Here is a 22697-nt window from a genome sequence, read left to right as displayed (position 1 = left end):
TATATTATCATTAAATTATTAATAAGCTATTAACTGTAATAGTGTACACAGATGAAAAATTTATGAAGCGCCAAGTAAGAAGGTAGGAGAATAACATGCATTACATTTTGTACGAGAAATACTACAAAAATTCGAGTAAATAGAAAATAATAACTTAATCTTTGTAGTCCCTAGACTTAATCTTATCAGATTATCTCTTGTTCGGAATCCAAAGAATTACCTGAATGACACTAAAGTAGATTTATGTAAGTACACAAAAGCATCATTAAAAATACTTGAACTAGCCTGAGAAAATTGTTCAATGAAAATTTATTTGAATATTAAAATAGTCCCTGCCACTGCTGCCAATGCCTTTTTATGGAAGCATTCCTTGTAGCGTTGAATAAACAGATCTCGTAGATACTTTTGAGAATCGTTGTTAGATAAGCCTTCACATTTCTTTTATTTCTTCAATTGCTTGAAAACAGCTTCCTTTTAACAAGTTGAAGATGAAAAACAGTTTTTCGACAAAATGACAAACAAGAAGGAAAGCGTAAGATGATCTACTATCGCAATCCGTGATCTGTTTTCCAAATTTCACGTCGCTTCTTTCTTGTTAACACGAAAATAATTTCTATAAAATCAAACACGATGCTATAATTACTAAAAAATATTACATATTGCAAAAATTCATTGTTCCATTTTTCATTTACAGTACACACGTGAAAAAACGAAAATGTTTGCCATTGGAATTTTTTCCCTATCTCTTTTAGAATTAAAAGTTTGTACTTAGTGTTTCAACTCAAGTCAAGTCACGTAATCCGGAGGAACCGGAGTAGGACAAGCTTTATGTTTTCACCATATTATGTAGATTTACCGTTTGGCTCTTGGTGCTCATCACAATGATCAAAATAAAAAATGTGACGATGATGTCTTTTTCCATCCTTTGAAGCGTCTCAACCTCTCAAAACACATGATTCGATTCAGCGCATCTTCTCAAAATACCTTTTATTTTATTTCTCTATTGTAATAAATTTACTTATTACATATCATGATATCATTTTTTTTTCTTTTTGTTAATTTCCTATTCTCGTTAATTCGTTGCTTTGAACGCTCAAAGTTTTAATAACATAACCCATGTCAAGTGATTCCTTTTTAATTCATTTAAAAAAGTGAATAAAACCGAAGGAATATGTAAGTGATTGTAGTTAATAAATAATAATTAAAATTGTCACTAATTAAATTAACAAAGGAATTCTAATATTCTGATATTACGATTTCAAAAATTTGTTTGGATTTTTTTGTCTGCATGTTTTTTTATTTTGATTAACCGGAAACCGGAAAAGAGATGTTTACTAAAATTATTTAATTCTAAATTTCTTGTACATCGTTTATAACAGAGTTTATTTAAAAGGTAATTAAATGTGATAATTTACAAATAATTAAACTGTAATTAATTATTATCTGCTCCAATGAACAAGTTGTTATTTAAATAAAATGTTAGTAGCACAGTAGCAGATACATTCTAGATTTATGAAACAACTCGTATCCCATAAAAATTATAATTACTTGTTTTAAAATATTAAAGTAAAAAAAACGAAAAAACCCGTCATTCTCCATTAAAATATTTAAAAATTTTAGCGCCAAATCCATTGTGAAGTTAATTTAACTCCACCATTTTAAAAAATATTCGCTTATAGTTTCGACGTACGTCACGAGGGTTGTGCTTGAGAATGTATGATAGCAAATAAAGCCAGACAAAGGGACGCATGTCCGTACTTGCACGACAAATTGTGAACTACACGCGGGTGAAAATGGTACGGTTTCTCGATCTGTGTTGAAGGAATTGTAATGGCAATTTCCCAAAGAAAATGCTAATTGAATTTTATTGATTTTCTAAAATAGGTGACTGCAAGTTTTCACATTTCCTCGTTGATTTTTCACGTTTTTTTCACCGGAATTTAACTACGACAAATTTAAAGGTACGTGCACGTTCGTTCCAACACCATTTTGGATTTAATTTAAACCGATTTTTAACTTTGAGACGGAAAAGAAAAATTTTCCTGAGACGAACAGGAGGATTTTTTCCGAAATTTTGTGATGATTTGATATTTTGAGGTTATGTGTGTAATTTAATTGTTAATATTTGTGATTATAGTTTAAAACCTGCCATGGGAGATTGCCATTTAAATTACAACAATCCCACTTGTGACGAGAAGTTTTGTAAATACTCGTATTCGAGCTGGTGTCCGACGTGTGAAAAGAATTCTCCTAGACGTCGTTCGAAAAGCGAAACAAACAACGAATGCCGAAGAAAATGCAAAGAAATGAAAGGGGCTTCTCCCAAGAAGTACACGCGTAGCCAAGAGTACGAAAACATGGACCTGGAGTTGGACTACGAATCGCGAGACTTCTGGTATGAGCCTCCCAAAGAGAATTATCGCCACATTCGATCAAATCAACTGTGCGAATTGCCAACCTCGTACATAACGAACAATTGCCAAACGTCAAAATTGTTACCAACCGAATACGCCGAGAAAAACGTCAGAAATTATGAGCCAGCCCTCAAGATGAAACAAGAAGACCTGTACGAAGTTTTCAAGTATGATAAGACGAAACACTTAAACGGCTTCGCAAAAAAAACACAATCGAGGGAATCCACCAGACCGCCATACAACTATTACGACAATCATTTGAGCTTCGATACAAGCACGTACTTCGATAAAATCCGCGATGCGTCCAACTTGCACGAACGTTACATCAAAGAGATCGAGTCGGTCCGCGAACGGATCTCCGCGTGGAAGAATAGCAGTAAGAAAGTCGAACTAGATGTTAGAAATCACGTCAAATGCGTCCCCATCCATTCTGACAACAACTCCAGGCTGCAAGATCGCTACGCCAAGGAAATCGAAGCGATGAGGGAGAGAATGGAAGCTTTCAAAAGTGCCAATTCCAAAGCGGACGTCGCCAACGATATTATTTCGATCAACCAGAGTGAGATCGCGCCGAGACCCAAGAAGGTCGCCATCAAGACCAGGAAGGTCAACATCAGCAAGATGAAGAAGGTTAAGCTTCCTTCCACGAAGATCTCGTCCACGAGTACGCAAATTTCGGAATTTGCAGAGAGGTGGGTCAGACTCGAGGGTCTGTGCAGGTTTAATCAGTTACAGCATAACTTGAATAATTACCTCATGGTTAAACCGGCTTAAAATTTGACCGGTTAAGTTAATTTATTAATGAAGAAAAGATAAGAGACGGTAGTTAAAAAATTTCATGGTTTAACAAATTATTCTTGTTGAACTGGACTAACCAATAACTAATTAACCAGGTTCACGGTTCTAATACAACTGGTTTAACCATCAGCTAAGTAACTAAGTAAAATGCTTTAAGGCTCCTCAGTACCAATTCACATCTATTCTATAAGATAAAATAACGCTGCATGGGGCTAGATCTTTCTATTTTTATAAAGGGTTTATTTTGTAATCAATTGAAAACTGATTTTCAGGAAATGGCGGATTTCTTGCTCAAAAAATGATTTCTGATATAACGCAGAAATTACGCAAGACGTGATGTCGACACTCAATTTTTGAAATGAAACATTGCGGTCCATATGCCTTTGCGTAATAGTTATTTTTATAACAAGTGCCGAAAGCAACCCATTACATACAAGTGCAGAATTTAACACACGAGGTGATGGCCGAGTAGGGAAATCTGCACGAGTACATGTAATTGAAGCATTGGGTGGGAAAACAGCGTTATTAACGCTGTTCTTTTTGTGTTATTGGTAGAAATGACTGTTGCACAATCTAGTATAGCGTAGTAGCAATTTTATGTAACGCAAAGGTAAAAAGTTGTAACAGAATAAATAACAATGGGCTGTATCGCGGATGACCGTGGTGACGCAAGCATCTTTTTGCTGGTTTCTGGATAACGCTGTTTTTCCACTCAATGCTTCAATTGTTTTCGGCACGTGATATAAACATTTAAATTTAAAACAATTGGTATTTATCGTTTATTCCATCAAGTCGTCACTTTACGATGTTGCTAAGGGCGTTGCTAACATTAATTTAATTTTTCTGATAACAAATGGCACTTATTATTTTTGGAAACCTGAAAAACACAAGTGTTGCATGACTCCTTCCCAAAGGTTGTCAAGGAGATTTTAGTTAGGTAAGAATAAAGAAATGAAACGGTTCTAGTAAAAGTAAATATAACTGAAAAAGGGTTATTTTTTAAAATATGTCTTAATGGAATGGACAGGTAAGAAACGTAAAATCGCCTGTTTCCAAATATTGAGTTGTTCAATCCATTATCCGCAAGGAGCAGAGTTGAGAATTGGTATCAAGGAGTCGTAACAGGATGAGCCTAGTCTTAGTATAACAGGGGCGGGACTAGGGACATCCTTGGATAACACCCAACACGCTTGCATTTTTTCGCAATTTTTCCCGTCACACGTGGGACTTTCTCAGAACGCAGTATTTTGGAATTCGCTTTGAATTTTTTCTTGAAATCATCACTCGACAACTGCCGGCACTTATTAATAACGCGAAATAAAATCGTCACATGCTTGGCCATTCTATTATTTTTTATTTCGGCCGATAAAACCGCCCGTAAATCACTCGGAAGTGTCCGTTTTGGCGAAAAATCCTGGCACCGGTGTCGAATTCTGTGCTTCGGTTCTGATAGGATCGAGGAAGATTGCCAGCCTATTAAGTGAGTGATTTACGGTTCCCACTTAATCTAAGCTCTTTGTCTATATAACGTCTATTTTTAAATTGTTCTATTAGTCATTTCGCGCGAATGTGCCGGATAGCTTGGCGTCGACTTTCCCGGATAGTTTTCGTTCGAGTGTTGAAATGATTTAATCTTGTTGATGGCCGCCAGTGACTACAGCGGCTCGGACGAGAGCGAACCGGAAGAAGTGAACGGCGATGACGAATCGGAGAGCCTCAGCGAGACCACGTGCAATGGAGTTCAGGGCGCCGAATCGGAAATTTCCATGCTCCCGGCGCAACCCGGTAAGTCCCCCGTACCAACTTAAGAAACGATCCGAATTAATTGTCACTGCTCTGGACAAAGCACCAGTCCCAAAAATTTCAATAAAAATTATCTAAAGCTGCTCAAACATCGAGCTTTAATGGGTCAAATCAAATTAAAATGTGTCGTCTGTTGATGGGATGTAGCATAATGATCGTATTTTGGCGTGGAAAAAGAATTTCGAAAGTATTTTAAAGCAATTTTTATTGTGAATCGTACCTTACAATACAGCTAGATTTATCCAATGTTAGTGAAGAGCGTGGAGGTGGTGGTGTGGAAATTGCTTGTTTGGAAATGTCAGCAACTCAAAAAAGATCTCAAATCAAGGAATATGTTAATGCAAAAAATAGTCACCTCAACTGTTGTCAACGCTTATTTCGAGAATTATTGCCCATTAACATTAATCTTCTCTATTTTAATGATGTTGGAAAAATTGAAGGTTAAAATTATTTTCTGCTTAAACTTCACAGAATATTTTCAATGTCCTGGTTTTAATTTAGAAAGTGTTTGTATGTGATGTTGTCTGTTTCAGTAAGATTTTTTCTCTTTCTTACATCTTATTTGAAATGGCATGATACAGCGAAGAGCAAAAGTAAGAATGCAATTTTTTAATTTTCCTTTGTTGATTTTTTTAATTGACAATATAAAATAATTATCTAGTGACTTTTATTTTAATGGCATTGGGTTGGTATTCATATTATATTTGAAAATTAATTTTCAAATTGTCTCCCAAATTTTGTTACAATGATAATCTACCTCCTTAATAATTTATTTTGATCCTACAATATGGATTCAGATTAATTTTTAACATCACATTTGATATTGACATTTACAGTAATAATTCTACCACCAATACCAACCTCATATTCAATAATCACTAGAACGATGATACAAAAAATGCTTTCAGTTAGACAAAATGCTCTTTGTAACACTGAAAAAGAAAAAGTAGATATCTATTAGTTAATATTTATTATCACTGTTATGTACACATTACTATAACGTAGAGTTACTTTTTTTCTAAAGAAATCTGCCCAGACATTCGTTTGCAAAAAAAAATATTTTACTTAAATTTTGTATCATTGAAATTTGTATCTTATTAGTCATTGGTTAAAACCACGACCTGCTGTATTATAGCCTACCTGTTCATTTCATTAAAAATGGATTATGAAAATGTTTCCGAGAAAAAGCCAATTTCCGCCGATTAGTGCGTCACAACACGGGTGCTTCACTAAAAATAATCAATACGCAATATAATGCAGAACAATAACAACAGTAAACACAAAAACAACGAACAATAAGGAAAACATTCACGAATTTAATTTCAAAGCAGCAAAAACAAGGAGTTTTTTGACTTCAGATTTAAAATGTCATTTAAGAACAATTCGCGGTGACAAAAACTTAAGATGAAAAATATCCCCAAAAAGCGCCCGTTTATAGCGCTCTGCGGGGATCACTCAAACTACACTTTTGAACAGGCCGGTTATAATACTTTTTAATTAATAATTTTTATTCAACACAAAACACGTTTTAATAAGTGAAATGAAAGATTTTTCCAGGTGTCATAACGACTCATCTCCAGCATAGGAATAGAAGCCTGCGAAAACATTTTGCGAGTATCAAGATAATAATGTATTTTTATTTCACTGCAATTTATTAGGTTTAGTTCTTTTTGTTACATTTTGTTACGTGACTTAATTTAAAAAATACGATTCTTTCGGTGGAAATCCTAAGTGATTTGTGAAATATTGTTTTTTTTTATATTCATGAAAATCTCGAAGTCTTTTTAAGAAAAACGACATCTCGTAATCCCAGGCAAATAAATGCACCGAGTGTAGAACTGTTTCTTTACTGTCAATAAAAAAAAATTTCTGATACATTCGTTAATCGTACATTTCAACACAATGTATTAGGCGTACGTCAGATTTTTAAGTGAACGAAGTAAAACGTTCAATATGTCTTGAAATATTTCAGTACGGGTCTAATAATAAATTTATGACAAGTACACTTTTCCATTTTATTTTTACCTAAATTTTAACAATAAATAAGTTATTACGAGATTTTCGTGAGCAGCGAAGATTTTTTTCAACAAACGTATAAAACATTACGCGATATTAATCAAACGAGATTTTTTATTGTTATTTTATAAATACACGAGAATTTTAAAACAGGTGGTAGCGGTTTTACGTTATACGTTACGAACAAAAATATTTGTCCTTTTTCTAGAGGACACCGATGAATTTAAAAAATGTTTAATGATAGCTGTAGCAATAATTCTCTTAAAAATTTGTTCTAACAAATGTTAAGTTGAATACTGTTTTTAATTTGGCGAGTTAGGCAGCACTATTGCATTCCAGTACATTTTTCTTATTGTTTTCAACGACATTCTTTTTCCGTCAGGATCTTGGAATCAAAAGTGGATTAAAATTGATGGGAATATTTTTGTGTTGCAGGGGGCGGCGACACGTTGGGTTGGCCCGCGCGCCCCAGCCTCTTCCCGCACATCCCCCCGTACATCCGTTTCAACACTCACGACGCCGAGATCCCGATCAAGGTGCCGGCGGGGCGGCGTCTCTTCAAATGGAAACTGAGCACGATCACGCCAATCGTCGTCCGAAAGACGTTGACAAACTCCGGTTTCGCGATGGTTAGAAGTGAGTTCAGTCGAGGTGTGCCCCAAAAATATATTACCTTCTTATCCCGAGAAATACCCACCGTCCCGAATACGATCTCTCGTTTCAGTGCCTTCGGTCCAGTTGCTTTCACAGTCTAACCTTTCAGAATCGAACCAGTGGCTGGGCACCTGGGGCAAACACATGAAATCGCCGATGTTCAAGACGCTCAAAGAAACACAAAAACTCAATCACTTCCCTGGCACCTTCCAATTGGGCCGCAAGGACCGGCTGTGGCGCAACTTCCAAAGACTTATCAATAAATTCGGATACAAAGAGTAAAACAAAAATAATTGCGTGTCGTGTCGATGCAGGTCACAGCGCTGTCGGTTTCAGATTCGGTTTCATTCCTCAAACGTTTATTCTACCTCAAGAACTGAAAATACTCAAACAGAGCTGGGAGTACAAAAACGGGGGCGGTGGCGAGGCATGGATCATCAAACCAGTGAGTTTTCGTCTTCGCATTTCCTACAAATGATTCTTCGAGTGCAACCTTGTACTGGTGCATCGCAGGGATCAGGCTTTGGACCTGTAATATTGATTTTGTTTGTTCTGCAGCCGGCGTCGGCGCGCGGTGTCGGCATCAAAGTCATCAACAAGTGGTCGCAATTACCCAAAAAAATGTCGCTAGTTGTTCAAAGATACATTTCGAATCCGTACCTGATCAATGGGAGCAAGTTCGATCTCAGACTGTACGTTCTCGTTACCAGTTTCAATCCGTTACGCATTTACTTGTATCCCGATGGTTTGGCTCGGTTTGCCAGTGGTTGGTAGAATGGCCTCTGGGTTTTCCAGTCTTTCTAAAAATCCGTCCGTTTTAGCCAAGTATAGTGATGATGCCAAGGATCTTAAAGATAGATACGTGCATTTAACCAATTATAGCATTAATAAGCTTTCCAGTCAATATACAGCTAATGAAGACGCCAATGCTTGTCAAGGACACAAATGGTAAGCATTTGGTGCGATCTGGAACAGAGAACATAAAAAAATAATGTAGAGAAAAAGTGGTAAAATTAGACTTCTGGTGTTTTTAGGACCATTACAAAACTGCTGGAGTACATGTCAAAGCAAGGCATCGACACCAAGTCCCTGTGGAAGAATCTGCAGCAGTTGGTGATCAAAACGATAATCACCGGTGAATCCCCGATCCACCAGCTCTGCGAAGAAAACATGTTGAGTCGTTACAACTGTTACGAACTGTTCGGCGTCGACGTTCTCCTCGACGAGAACCTGAAACCGTGGCTGTTAGAAGTGAACATTTCCCCGAGCTTGCACAGTTCCAGTCCTCTGGACGCCCACGTCAAGGGCCCCTTAGTACAAATGCTGTTCGACCTTGCCCAATTCCACTTTCCGCCCAGACTCTCGCAACTCGTCCGTCAGAGTCCCCAATGCTTCGAACCCAAACTGTACACGACCTCGTTGACGCGGAAAGAGCGCGAAAAGCACAACCTCTTCGAGCAGTACGAGTGCCGGCAGGACTACCTGGAGGACGTCCTGGCCGAGCTGACGGGCGACGACGTCAGGAAGTTAACCCAGGCGGAGGACGAGCTGACGGTGAAGGGACGCTTCGAGAGGATATTCCCCACAGCGCAGACGCACAAATATCTTAATTTCATGGAAGTGAGGTACTATAACAGGCTGTTCGACGCTTGGGAAACGAAATTCGAGAAGAACAGACAGGTCGGGGTCAACCTGTTGAGGGCGCTGTGCGCCGACAAAGTGCACTTAAAAGTCGCCCCGCAGACCACCATGCACAAGGTAATTGATGATTGATTTGTGGAGTGGCGGCGAGTTGTATGTTTTGTTCGTTGCATTTTTGTTACTCAATTATTTTGTTTTTGTTTTGTCTTTGATACTACAAAGGCGAGAAATTTCATGTTGGCGACACTGCAAAGCGTATGTTCCCAATGCCGCAGTAAGTCGATGGATCGTGTTTTTTTAGTTAATTTTTCTTGTGTGTCTTCACTAATGGTCTAAATAAAACGTCGTCTGGTCTAGTTTCTAATGCCGACAGGATAGTGTTTAGCAGCAGCTATAGAGAAACATAGATTAAAAATACTAATAGGTAGGCCGTAGGGGTACTAATTCGTTGTGTAGATCATTCCATAGGTACTTAGATTTTTTTCCCAAGAGGAAAACGTTGCGAGCGACTCAAGAAACTTAATCACCTCCTTCTGTCAATGAATCTCAAAAAAAATAAATAAAAGAAACATGCGGAGTTGGTATTCTTTCATTGGGTTGGCTTGAAATCTAGTTTGATGTTATTCTATTTGGACGTTTATTCACACAAACATTTTTTAGGTCACTAAGAAATTAATTAATAGACTCGAGATGCTTTATAACTTCTTGATAATGTTAAAAATGTATCAGTTTTTACGCCTACTTGGGATTACAATCATTTATAGTAACCCTGTATAATGAGTTCAGCTGCTTTAAAAAGGTCTAGTTTTATTATGTTTGGATGATTGAAAACGAAATAATGTATATGGAGGTAATTACATAATTACTAATCATTTTATTACACTTATCAATATTTTATTATACACATGACACTTTTTTATTTTACGTAAAATAGTACATCACAATTATTTACAGCCATAACATGTTTTGAATGATTAGCACATCAAATAAAATGCAAAAAGTTTATGAATGAAGTTATGATGAGAATTGTCCAAGACAAAAATTTCGTTTCTATAATTAATTGGTTGCCTAATAAAATAAACGTCTAAATAAGAAAATGATGCAAAAACTAGCTGGTGCATTTGTTTCCGATTTTGCACGGGTTTAGTCGTAGTCGATGTGTCCCAAGTTCCCCAATTACCTCCACTGACCGTTGAAACCTTTTAGAATTCGCAGAATACGACCCATGTGTGTTCGAGTCTTCAGCCATCGAAGGAAGGTCAGAGTCGTCCTCTAATAGAAATCTTGCAAGAAGTAACAATCGAAAACAATCCTAGTTGTAATTAATTTTGTTGTGTAATATTAAGTGAGTCATCAGACTACTCCATTGTCCCACTCATCTAATCCAGTACAATTTCAGATGGAATTTTTGATCCTTTGGAGTCGTATCATTTTTTTCGGTGAATTGTTTCGTGATGTAAACGAGGGAAAAACACCAGCATTTAAAACTGCCAAATTTGTACGGTCTGATTTTTTTTTGTGTTAAATTATTGTAGCAAGATTATTCCATTTACATTTGCATTTACAGCAAATTCAAGTGTTTTTTTGAATTTTTTTTTTAATTGAACTACTCGTACTGTATTTTAGTCAAAATAAAGTATTTCTCTAAAAGTGGTTAAATGGTTTCGTCGGGGTCGGGGGGCGCATTTCGGGGTATCTCTATCCTTTGTACCGTCACGTTCAGTTGCATTCTGATATCCAACAAAAAGCACAAAAACACTATAAACAGAGGAACTTTGAGGCGCAGCGAGTAGCCCAGTTTCAAGAGAAAGATCAGGGGGGCCGCCAGTGGCATTTAAACTTGTCGGATCCGGTCTTGGCGTCCACAACAATAAAAAGTCCGGTCCTGTTCTCTCCGACGCGACTTAAACCAGATGTGACGTACCCATTATCTGGACCAAACTCGTTCGTTTTTTAACATTAAAACACAAAATTTAAACGCGGAATTGGCGATTTTTCGAAAAGTATTTAAAATTTGACATGTCAGACAACTACGTAGTTTGCTAGTGTTGCCAACCGAGTTTAGTGACTTTTAGTTCCACGTGTAACCGTTGGTGAGAAGTGTGGTTAGAAAACCCAGACAAGTTGCAACAACATGGATGTTGTTAGAGAGGTTTTAGAAAAATCGGCCAAAGAGGCCGAAAAATACAGATCGGTGGAAGTAAATAAGTTAATAGAGATAGATTTAGGTGCTTTATTAGCTGTAGATTCAAATCCGCTAGATTCGACAGCTTTGAGGTGAGTAATCGTGTTGTCGCCCCACGCTTGTGAGCATTTGTTTTTAATTTTTTAGGAGCGAAACCAATGAATATTTATTGAAATTAACGCGAGACAACACTCAGTTGTTGTTTAATCAGATCTGGGAGTTGCCGACGGAAAGAATTGACGAAGCGATCGTCGCCAAACTCCCCAAACAGAAGTTTTCCCTGCCGCGTTACAGATCCGTACCCAAGCCCCGACCTCTCACTAAATGGGAAAAATTCGCTAAAGAGAAAGGCATCGTCAAGAAAAAGAAGAGTAAATTGACTTGGGATGAGCAATTGAAGAAATGGATACCGTTGTACGGCTTCAAGCGCGCCGCGGCACAAAAAGACAAAGATTGGGTGTTGGAAGTGCCACAAAACGCCAACCCCATGGAAGACCAATTCGCTAAAAAGATCGAAGCTAAGAGCGAGAAAGTGGCGAAGAATGAGCTACAAAGACTCCGCAATATCGCAAAAGCGCGAAACGTGAAAATCCCGAGGTTTGGATTGACGAATCCGGACGTATCGTCAGCGAAAGAGGTAATGCGTCCATGTAAATGTCCGCGAGGGTGGTGTTGAATGTGTTTATTTTAGTTGCAAGCGGCTGTTACGGTCGCGAAATCGTCGACCGCCAGTCTCGGAAAATTCCAAGGGAAGCTTCCAAAAGAAAAGGAGGCGAGAGGCGTGAGCGCTATCACACCAGGTGCGACGCGAAAGCGGAAGTTGCCGCCCGTGTCCGGCGCTGAGGAGAAAACGCAGAACCTGAGCATTGTGGAGTCGGTGCTGAGCAAGCGCCCCAAAATCGACATGGAGAAAGCGGTGGCACGGCACATCAACGAGGAGCAACTACAGTGAGTACAACTGCTTTGAAACAATTATTTTTGCACAGTCACCAAATTTTTTATCAATTACATTATGAGTTTTTATTGTATTTTTTTTTTAAAGGAGATCGGAAGAAAAAAAGACGGAGCGGCCCAAGCGATCGAGAAAGTCGCAAGGCGGTGGCGGCAAAAAGAAACCGAAGAATTCGAATAAGGGGCGAAAGGGGAAAGTGGCAGGGGGCCGGAAGCGGCGTTAATCGAATTTATTCAGTTCGGATTGTATCATAGATTCTAGGGTGAGTTTAGACGTAGGTGGTTTCCCCTTGTTTCTCCCAGCCGAGACTCGGGTCTTTGGAGACGGCCATGTAGACTAGCGTGCCCGCCCCCGGCAAAGGCTTGGCCGCGACGTACGTCCGCTTGTCGGGGGACCAGCGGCACATGAAATCCCTCGAATCCGCGTCCGCCGCCTGCAAAATTAATCGATTGCAATTTCTGTTGCAGTTAAGGTTTAGTTTACTTTTGCATCGAGTGGGGAAGCACCGAGGACGTCTTCGCCTTGGACGGCCCTGTGCAAGACTTGGAGGAAATATTTGAAGAAGCTGTTCCGGTTCTTCTTCACAGTTACATCTGTAGCTTTCAATTGGCGCAGTTTCAAGATCCATTTTTTACAGATTTCTTTATCTGAAGAAAGTGTATATAAGTTAGTTTGTACATAAGCGAGAATTTTCCGCATTGTCGCGACAATGCGGGTGAATTTGTGATTTTTGTCATTGTAAGGTAGCAACTCGCGCCGATAACTCAGCGTTATCGTTGCCGAGTTGTTCAACGGACACAATATAACTTTGACTAGAGTTCTGCTTTCATTTCACTTCACCTCTGGGATTTTGCACGAGCGCGATCAGATTCTTGGCGATCTCCATGTTCGTGACGAACTCCTCGTCGTACACATCCAGAACCCTCCTTCCCGCCATCACCGACTAAGAATTTTGTATCGATCACCCCAAAATCAATCTGACATGTAACAAGACAATTAATTTTATTTGATAGTCGCCATGGCAACCGATCCCTCATTTACTAATTTTTTATGCCAAATTATGACGTGCATTCCTTCGTATCGCAACAATGAGCACTCGCAACAGAAACTGCGTTCCCGAGTTGGACTACGAAGGGGTCTTCGTCAAGCCTCTGGACGTCCCGGGGGAGGAGGTTTGGCGCAACAAAGAACTCTTGAGGCCGTATGAGCGTATGCACGCACACCACACATTAGCCAGCGCACGAAGATTCGCCTACTTCAAGCCGTTCAGGTAAGAACATCACGTGATTGTGACTGCTCATTTGTTCTAAACTTTGGCCACTTCTTTCCTCTAAGAGTTAACGCTCGGGAAGAGTAATCAAAAGTACCTGAGGTTTTTGATTTATTCATTGCGTGTAATATTTTAAGTTGGAGGAGTTTTTGTTTGGAAGTGTACAAGACAATCGATTTTTTATTGCCGTTTCTTGAAGAATAGGCTTTCGAAAATGTGTCTTTAAAAACCTATCGGGAAAATTCCAAAACTGACGATTTTAGTACCGAACACGTTTCTCTCGATTCACAGCTTTTTTAAAATGGATGACATAATATCTCAAGCTTTACTCAACTCTATTTTACTCTTCATTCTTTTTTTTTTTTGTTACCGCCACACCTATACAGGGTGCTATTGAAATGCACTGAGAAAATTTAAACAAATTACTTTTCTATTTATTTACCATTTTTTCGAAAACTCAAATTTATTTTCACCGTATTCCGTGTCATCCAGTCGTTTATGAATAGGACGGTGAAAAAACAACGGCTTCGTTTGAAAAAGGTTAACGCACAAAAAGCAAATACGGCAAAAACCCAGGCGGATAGGTCTTACAAAAACTTACTGGCACAATTTTGTCATGTCCTTCACCTTCATCCAGCCGTGTTAACAATTTTTGAGGAAGTGAATTTCTCTTAAAACCCGAAGATCCACTACCTACATCGAATTATCTTTTGTCAATGGCTTCTCCTGAAAATCGACGAAGAACCCAATTTTTTAACCATAGATGAAGCAGGATTTACTCGAGATGGAGTTTTTCGCATTTGGTCGGAGAATGTGGTTTCCAACAAAGATTTTTAATTAACGTGTGGGTGGGAATAATTGGGAATCGTTTGATAAGGCCACATGTCTTACCTCAACATTTAAATGGTGAAGAATATATATTTAATTTTTTACAAAATGTGCTAAGTGACCTTTTGGATGACGTGCCGTTACTATTTCGGAGGGATCCTGTGACTTTTTTTATGGGGCCATTTAAAACAGATTATGTTTGAGACTCAAGTTAACCCTCTCGAAGAATTAACTGTTCATGTGAATAATGCTGCCGAGACAATTTGACAAAATTCTGACATATTCTGTGGCCCGAAGCCCCCGAAGGGCACAAGAGCGTACATCGATAACGGAGGGCGTCATTTCGAGCATTTAGAGGTGTGTGCCCTTGATTAAGTGTGATACGTAACTTCAATGTCACTCTCACTACGAATAAAGAATTGGTTTTTGCTTGATTATCTAAGTTTTTATTCTCCTTTCGCTTTTAACGTATAACAGCATTCACGATTGTTTCAAATTCGGACTATCTATGAGAATCTGACATTTTAGTTGGCAGTTGGCAATATTGTGATTGGGCAATTGGGCATAATAAATCTATTTTAGGTTATTGCACTGTTGAATTGCACTTATCTGCAAAAAATTGTATTTGTGAATGAAAAGAACGAACACCAATCTGACATACTGAAAATATGATAATTTGCAATGGCCCTCTTCTCTCGCACCAATAGAACCACGCTAGTTCGTTTTGAACTTTCCATTTGAACCTTTTTACAAAATATTCTTAAATAATTTTGCAATTTATTTGACAATGTCAATTTAAACAAATGAATAGTTTGGAAAATCAAAAAATCATAAATACCAACCGGGGAATATGAAAATAACTATAATTTATATTTCGAAAAAATGGCACCTATAGTTTGTCTCACGGCCTCCTAGATTCATAAGAGACTCGTCTCTTATCCGGCCTGTCGCATTCGATAAATGTCTGTTTTTGAAAATTCCCCATAGACAAAATAAGAACATATAGAACGCAAACTCCCTATACATTTTTTGGGCACAAAGCGTTTACCGCCATCTCTTATCCTGGTGAGGGTGCAAAATCACAGCCTACTGGATGAGTTTACCTTTCCTTTGATTTTTTTTATCATCGCAAATTTTCACAACAAATTAAAACGCCAGCAATACTTTCGATATTTTATTTTCAACCGTTTTTGATACAGTTCTGTTTCATTTTTATAAATATTATTCCTAAATGTTACCGTTCTCGTATCCTATCACTTAAAATTACATTTTATCCCTTAATGTAAATGTGGTTAAATGAATTATTTTACCAATAATTACATCTTCAATTTTATTTTTAAGTGAACGAAAAATTAATATTAGGTAGGTACTTATGTTTGAATTACTGTTGAAATTTTGCTTTTAATATTATCGGCCGAAGTTATGTTACCTACTCAATATAATTTTGAAAATATTATGAATCTTAGTAACATTTGTTACAAACTCTAAAAAACTCACACTTGCCACTTCCTGCTAAATTTTAGTATAAATCCAAAAATCCTTCCAATGTTTTCATTCAATTTTTTTTATGGAAGGAAGTGCTGTTTTTTTAATCCAAAAATTTTTCCAAAGTAGGTACATATTGCGTAAGTGTAGGACTGCTTCCTGCCAAAATTTTGTGTGCCCCGGATTTTTGTAAACTCCACAAGCAAGAGATTTCTCGCAACGTGGGCGAAATGTCCCTCCCTCCAGATTATTATCAAAGAGTTTGTTAAAAAAATTATTGTTTTTGCAGTTCCCAATTCTTCATCATTTAGGTTTGTTCTACCTGTTAGTTAAAATATATATTAGATTATTAACAACAATGTTATTAGAAATTACCACAGTTAACTAATAGCGTGATAGTTGAATTAATCATGATTATGACGACTCAAAACTTAGAGTTGCATAGGACATCTTTTGGATCTTTTCTGCATGTCCGTAATTTTGTGGAGGGCTCTTAATTCGCCCCACGCTGAATCATAAAGATAAACCTTCACTATATGGTCCAATTTCACACTTAAAATTTCTTCGTTTACTTCCCAAACCAAATCTTTTGTTATCCTATAATTTCTAATTCCTTTAATAAGATGAGGTGTATCAAATAATGGTGTAATCTCTTGGTCTTGAAGTATTATTTTTCTTTCAATTTGTTGATTGTTTTTTATATAAATTTTGCTTGATTCTCTCAACAACAAATTTAGCAATCTTAGCAGCGGTACTACATTATTTGTGAACGTGACACAGACTCATTTTGAATTACAAGATAGTGACATAAAGATTGACACTGCTTTGACTGATTTTTAGATTATTGAGATTACTTTGATTTTAAAGTTTTGACTTTTTAAAACATTTGCGCCATCTTGCGGTGTGGTGAGGGTGCGCTAAACGATTTTCCAAAAATTTATTAGGGACTTTTCATTCTATAGTATTTTATTTTCTCTATGAAATTCTTGGTATATTCTTTGAATTCCCCATAGACAAAATAAGAACATATAGAACGCAAACTCCCTATACATTTTTTGGGCACAAAGCGTTTACCGCCATCTCTTATCCTGGTGAGGGTGCAAAATCACAGCCTACTGGATGAGTTTACCTTTCCTTTGATTTTTTTTATCATCGCAAATTTTCACAACAAATTAAAACGCCAGCAATACTTTCGATATTTTATTTTCAACCGTTTTTGAGGTAATTGTTCACTTTAACTACTTCTCGAATTTTCGCTTTTTTTCTGGCTAGACAGCCTCAGGGCGTCCTCCTAGATCGTGTCCCACCATTCAAACCTTGTGCAAATGCCTTTTTTTTCTCTCTTGTTGTGTTTCAAGGTCGCGTCAAGGTCGCGCCAAGTCTTAGTATAACTAAAGGGTAAGGAAAATTTTCATTTGCACAAGGTTTGAGTGGTGGGTAACGATGTAGGAGGACGCCCTGAGGCTGTCTAGCCAGAAAAAACGGGAAAATTCCAGAAGTAGTTAAAGTGAACAATGACCGTTTTTGATACAGTTCTGCTTCATTTTTATAAATATTATTCCTAAATGTTACCGTTCTCATATCTTACCACTTAAAATTAAATTTTACCCCTTAATGTAAATGTGGTTAAATTTCATATTCAATTTTATTTGTAAGTGAACGAAAAATTAACATTAGGTACTTTTGTTTGAATTACCGTTAAAATTTTGCTTTTAATATTATCGCCCGAAATTATGTTACTGAATATAATTTTGAAAATATTATGAATCTTATTAACATTTTTTACAAACTCTAAAAAAATCACACTTGCCACTTTCTGCTAAATTTTAGTATACATCCAAAAATCCTTCCAATGTTTTCATTCAATTTTTTTTATGGAAGGAAGTGCTGTTTTTTTAATCCAAAAATGTTTCCAAAGTAGGTACATATTGCGTAAGTGTAGGACTGCTTCCTGCCAAAATTTTGTGTGCCCCGGATTTTTGTAAACTCCACAAGCAAGAGGTTTCTCGCAACGTGGGCGAAATGTCCCTCCTTCCAGATTATTATCAAAGAGTTTGTCAAAAAAGTTATTGTTTTTTCAGTTCCCAAGTCTTCATCATTCAGGTTTGTTCTACCTGTTAGTTAAAATATATATTAGATTATTAACAACAATTGTTATTAGAAATTACCACAGTTAACTAATAGCGTGATAGTTGAATTAATCATGATTATGACGACTCAAAACTTGAGTTGCATAGGACATCTTTTGGATCTTATCTGCATGTTCGTAATTTTGTGGAGGGCTCTTAATTCGTCCCACGCTGAATCATAAAGATAAACCTTCACTATATGGTCCAATTTCACACTTAAAATTTCTTCGTTTACTTCCCAAACCAAATCTTTTGTTATCCTATAATTTCTAATTCCTTTAATAAGATATGATGCATCAAATAATGGTGTAATCTCTTGGTCTTGAAGTATTATATTTCTTTCAATTTGTTGACTGTTTTCTATATAAATTTTGCTTGATTCTCTCAACAACAAATTTAGCAATCTTAGCAGCGGTACTACATACATTAATTTTTGAACGTGACACAGCCTCATTTTGAATTACAAGATAGTGACATAAAGACTGACACTGCTTTGACTCATTTTTAGATTATTGAGATTACTTTGATTTTAAAATTTTGACTTTTTAAGACATTTGCGCCCTCTTGCGGTGTGGTGAGGGTGCTCTAAACGATTTTCCAAAAATTTATTAGGGACTTTTCATTCTATAGTATTTTATTTTCTCTATGGAATTCCCCGTATAGTATGTCCATCTAGCGACTTTAATGTGATCCATATATTAGTATATGCAACTAAAAATACGTATGAATAATGACATTTTATATAATAAATTGTCAATTTGAAAAACTAAGTGCAGTTGAAACTTTAAAAAATGCCACAAATAAAGAAAAAATGTTGTATTAGTTCACGACATAAAGTTAACACTTCTTATCATAATCTACCCAATGATATCACTTTAAATGCGGCATGAAAGACACTCGAAGACAGGACTGAGAGATCATATCATGAGTGCCGCAGAATATGCAAGTAGTAAAATTTTACCAAGATTCCAAAATTTAAGGACCAATGTAAATATATATAAGAGACGAGTCTCTTATGAATCTAGGAGGCCGTGGTTTGTCTCAATTAAGGTCACTAAATCAACACACTACGTGTTAAGGTAGCGCCATTACATTCCTGGCGTGAGTTTATTGTGGAACAAAGATAATACATGCAAATGTCGTAAGTGCGACGAGGAAGACATCAGTTTCAGGGAATTTAGTTTGGCAAAATGACAACAGTCTTTAGTGACACTTCAAAATTTTCAAACGTGACTCTGTTTTGTTTATCCCCAGATTGAGTTTATTGTGCGACAAGCATAGATATAGAAAATCACTAATGGCGCTACCTTAACACGTAGTGTGTTGATTTAGTGACCTTAGTCTCAATTCTAAATTTCCGCCACCTGTCGAATTATGTTGGCAAAATAAAAATATTTCTAAATTGGGGATTCTTAATAACCAAAGTTGGCAATATAATTATTTCACAAACATGATTCGAAAACATTAAAATTAATTCATAAGTTTATTTTACTTTTAGAATTTGATTTTCTACCTACTTACTTGCTGCATTTTAAAAAAGGTTTTCGTTCTTTTCCTTTATTCTAAAATTTTGAGTTGTAAAGAGGGTAAAAACGGAAATTGACAGATAACCTAACAAATATAATCTGACGCATTTTTCACCAAACAGTGTTGCCGGTTGTATTTCCAACGCAGAATGCAGTGTTGGTGGAAATTTAGAATTGAGACAGACTTTAACAATTTTGCTGTTCTTGACGAGATCTGTCACTGGTTACAATTAATGGAATTATTTCTGAGAAATGTATAGGTATTATTGGTAATAGTTAAAACATACTCCTTCCACTGCGCTATTAGCATTCCAATCCTTTTCCTTTTTGTTTTTGCGACATATTTATTTAATTTTATGCGACTCACAAATTATATTTATTTTGCTCATATACCTCGATAATATCCTCTATAAAGGAAGTAACCGCTGAGCGAATGTTAGAGATGGAAGTAAGCATCCATAATTTATTCTTCGCTCTATTGTTAGATCGTTATCGACTTAATCATTGCAATTTATCTCATGTACAAATTTTAAGTGAACTGCAAGTCATTGCACTCTCATCTTTCTTCAGATGGTTAAAACCAATCGATAGACCAAACACACAAATTCTTTTGCTCACGAAGTAACGTCAATTAGATCTTCCCGTTCGGACTGTGGAATGTGGGAATAATATTGCATAGTTTCTAGTTATTATCACACAATGTGCGCCCAGTTCTAATAATAACCTTACATAATTAATTTTTGATGAAATCGTATTAAAAATATTTGGCATATTCTGCCGAAGGAATTTCGTTTTAATTTCCAAGTTCTTTGTATTGGCGATTCCAGCTGTCAGTGAGACATCTGGTGTGAACTGTATGCAAAATTTTAAGACTCACTCAGCCGGTGGCTATTCAAATGATTTCTGTTTTTAAAACAAAACGACGGTTTAATTGAAATTTATTATTTAAAAATTACTAAAAACAAGAGCGATAAAACAAATTGTGTTTTTGGCTGTAACGTGTCGAAAAAACGAACCAGTAAAAGCAAAATTCTAAAGACCGGGTAGAGAGAAAGAAAACATGGGAAAGTGCTTCTTTATTAATGGGAAAATCCTCCTCTAATTATATGAGGGTCTGTGGAAAACACGTTAAAAAAGAAGACTACATTTTTTGTAAGTTAAATAGTATTTTAGAGAGAATCCCCATGACGATTTATGTGCTTCTAATGTATGAAGTGGTAACTAAGCAGATAAGATCTTCCGTTGATACCACCTAGGATAAACAAAACTAAAAATGACTTGCTTTCCAAAAGGATTGTCCAGTCGACCATAACATCTTCAGTATCAATTGTATGGAGCTGTAAAAGGAACTGTTAACTTCCTTTCCGGTCGATTTGCGTCATTCAATTTAATAATCGATAATGAACATTTCATTACGTTATAGGCTTTGTTTCATCCGACACAATTAACGTTTTTACAATCTAGGGAATTTTCAATTTATCTTTTTTAATGAGACACCGAGCTTGGTATTTCCGACATCATAGGTTCGAAGACCTTTTTATAAAAAAAAAAAAATATTTTGGGGATTTATTCCATAGTTGACAATAGACAAGGCCGTACCTACGTACCTAATTTAGAAAATTAATTAACAATAAATATTACTAATAAGGCCCCTTCCGCACACACTTTTTTAAGGATTTTACCCTGTTTTTAAAGATATATTTAAAAAAGCAAATATTTCAAGTATAGTATGCAACACGTTTTATAAATTTCTCTAGACACTCCTTTATTAAACACTCGCTCCGCTACGGTTCGCTCGTGCCTAACATAAAACTCGTGTCTAAAGTGTCGTTTATAAAACTTGTTGCATAATATACTTTTTCTACAACCAAATAAACAAATGAAACAAGCAACTTTTTTATTAAACGTTAATTTAAACATACAAACTAAATGAACATATCAAATAGGAAACCATATTTGAAAAATAGAACGAATTATTTCACTGCAATGACGTGTTTTTAATATGCCGAAAACGCCCGAATGGACATCAAGTGGTGACTAATGAACAGTCGTATTTAAAGTGACGTTTTATATACTATTTGTCAATGCAAAATGTGACACTTTGGAGAAAAAATTGTTATCTAAACTTACGGGCGCCAAAAAAATTTTGTATGCAACTCGTTAGTAAAGTATCTTTTTTTTACTCGGCGGATTTGCGCACTCGCTTCGCTCGAGCGGCAAATTTTCCTTCTCGTAAAAAAAAGTATTACTTTACTCACTTATTGCATAAATAACTATTAACTATTATGACCCTCGGGTCAGTAAAGTGTAAAACAAAGATAATATTTCTTGTTGATATATCAACAAAATCTGAAAGCATTGTGCATCTATTTTAAGAGCTCGCAGGCCGTGGCTCATCGACCCGATGCACTTCGCAACTTGTCTTTATTACCCTCCAGTGCACACCATCTTTTACGATCTTCACTTTTATTTTCGCTTTACTGCGTCTCAGTCGTTTTGATTTATACCCTGACCTGTGACCGCAGCCACTTGCTCCCACACGATGATCTCGACTTCATCCTGGCCTCGCCCTACGACCACTCGCTGGAGATCTTTCCCGAGCCCATCGACGTCTACTTGCAAGCGGAAACCACCGGCAAACCCACCTGGAGACGACTCCGCAACACCTCCGATCTGAAGTCTTCCCTCGACGCCAGAGCCGGCATCGTGCCGCGCCCCACGAGGCCCAACTGGCCGGAAATCCTCCCTTACAAGCTCAACAAGGTACGTTTGTGCTAGTTTCGGCCGATTTGGTTCGCTGAGTGGTCGCGTTGCAGATGCACCCGGTGATCATCAGCGGCCTGCCTGAGCGGCGCCACCCCAGCAACGTCAAGCTGATGAACTCGTCCCACCACTCGCCGCAGACCAACGCGGGCTACTCGAGGCAAGACTCAGATGGCAATTGTTATCAGTATTAAAGGCTTTGGAAGTGGTTTTGTGTGGGTTTTTTGTCGCCT

At 37.0% G+C, this 22697-nt stretch overlaps 4 protein-coding genes across 7 annotated transcripts; 3 read left to right on the top strand and 1 right to left on the bottom strand.

Annotated features, from left to right (window-relative positions):
- The first annotated feature begins 1726 nt into the window (after positions 1-1726).
- On the top strand, positions 1727-10979 carry LOC138139386 (tubulin polyglutamylase ttll-4-like). Of its 4 annotated transcripts, none has more exons than XM_069059646.1 (12): positions 1727-1884; positions 2138-3106; positions 4864-4997; positions 7467-7667; positions 7795-7963; positions 8022-8130; positions 8244-8451; positions 8507-8633; positions 8720-9443; positions 9549-9600; positions 10533-10671; positions 10726-10979. In XM_069059646.1, exons 2-11 carry the CDS (start codon positions 2151-2153, stop codon positions 10640-10642), a joined length of 2790 nt encoding a protein of 929 aa, XP_068915747.1. In that variant the 5' UTR covers positions 1727-1884; positions 2138-2150; the 3' UTR covers positions 10643-10671; positions 10726-10979. The 4 variants fall into 4 exon arrangements, with proteins under 4 accessions (XP_068915747.1, XP_068915745.1, XP_068915748.1 ...); XM_069059644.1 differs by having other exon boundaries at positions 7467-7682; XM_069059645.1 differs by having other exon boundaries at positions 1751-1961; positions 7467-7682.
- A 436-nt stretch (positions 10980-11415) lies between these two features.
- Positions 11416-13280, top strand: LOC138139392 (ribosome biogenesis regulatory protein homolog). Its single transcript, XM_069059652.1, has 5 exons — positions 11416-11603; positions 11659-12148; positions 12203-12459; positions 12554-12725; positions 12931-13280. Exons 1-4 carry the CDS (start codon positions 11461-11463, stop codon positions 12684-12686), a joined length of 1023 nt encoding a protein of 340 aa, XP_068915753.1. The 5' UTR covers positions 11416-11460; the 3' UTR covers positions 12687-12725; positions 12931-13280.
- Positions 12677-13443, bottom strand: LOC138139396 (uncharacterized). The gene is made up of 3 exons (XM_069059656.1): positions 13304-13443; positions 12947-13110; positions 12677-12896 (listed from the first exon to the last, which is right to left on the bottom strand). Exons 1-3 carry the CDS (start codon positions 13398-13400, stop codon positions 12732-12734), a joined length of 426 nt encoding a protein of 141 aa, XP_068915757.1. The 5' UTR covers positions 13401-13443; the 3' UTR covers positions 12677-12731.
- A 108-nt stretch (positions 13444-13551) lies between these two features.
- LOC138139395 (cilia- and flagella-associated protein 276) lies at positions 13552-22674 on the top strand. Its single transcript, XM_069059655.1, has 3 exons — positions 13552-13733; positions 22227-22464; positions 22518-22674. Exons 1-3 carry the CDS (start codon positions 13552-13554, stop codon positions 22656-22658), a joined length of 561 nt encoding a protein of 186 aa, XP_068915756.1. The 3' UTR covers positions 22659-22674.
- The last annotated feature ends 23 nt before the right edge of the window (positions 22675-22697 follow it).

Source organism: Tenebrio molitor, chromosome 9 (assembly GCF_963966145.1).
Source record: "Tenebrio molitor chromosome 9, icTenMoli1.1, whole genome shotgun sequence".
Classification (NCBI taxonomy): domain Eukaryota; kingdom Metazoa; phylum Arthropoda; class Insecta; order Coleoptera; family Tenebrionidae; genus Tenebrio; species Tenebrio molitor.
This window is presented reverse-complemented; position numbering and strand designations above follow the sequence as displayed.

Coding starts and splice junctions, on each gene's coding strand:
- LOC138139386 (XM_069059644.1), top strand. CDS start 2,151: ATGGGAGATTGCCATTTAAATTACAACAATCCCACTTGTGACGAGAAG. Junction 4,998..7,466: donor CATGCTCCCGGCGCAACCCG/GTAAGTCCCCCG, acceptor TTTGTGTTGCAG/GGGGCGGCGACACGTTGGGT. Junction 8,452..8,506: donor TTTGGCTCGGTTTGCCAGTG/GTTGGTAGAATG, acceptor CGTCCGTTTTAG/CCAAGTATAGTGATGATGCC.
- LOC138139392 (XM_069059652.1), top strand. CDS start 11,461: ATGGATGTTGTTAGAGAGGTTTTAGAAAAATCGGCCAAAGAGGCCGAA. Junction 11,604..11,658: donor CTAGATTCGACAGCTTTGAG/GTGAGTAATCGT, acceptor TTAATTTTTTAG/GAGCGAAACCAATGAATATT. Junction 12,149..12,202: donor ACGTATCGTCAGCGAAAGAG/GTAATGCGTCCA, acceptor TGTTTATTTTAG/TTGCAAGCGGCTGTTACGGT.
- LOC138139396 (XM_069059656.1), bottom strand. CDS start 13,400: ATGGCGGGAAGGAGGGTTCTGGATGTGTACGACGAGGAGTTCGTCACG. Junction 13,111..13,303: donor GCTCGTGCAAAATCCCAGAG/GTGAAGTGAAAT, acceptor CACTTTCTTCAG/ATAAAGAAATCTGTAAAAAA. Junction 12,897..12,946: donor CTTCCCCACTCGATGCAAAA/GTAAACTAAACC, acceptor TTAATTTTGCAG/GCGGCGGACGCGGATTCGAG.
- LOC138139395 (XM_069059655.1), top strand. CDS start 13,552: ATGAGCACTCGCAACAGAAACTGCGTTCCCGAGTTGGACTACGAAGGG. Junction 13,734..22,226: donor GCCTACTTCAAGCCGTTCAG/GTAAGAACATCA, acceptor CTGTGACCGCAG/CCACTTGCTCCCACACGATG. Junction 22,465..22,517: donor TCCCTTACAAGCTCAACAAG/GTACGTTTGTGC, acceptor GTCGCGTTGCAG/ATGCACCCGGTGATCATCAG.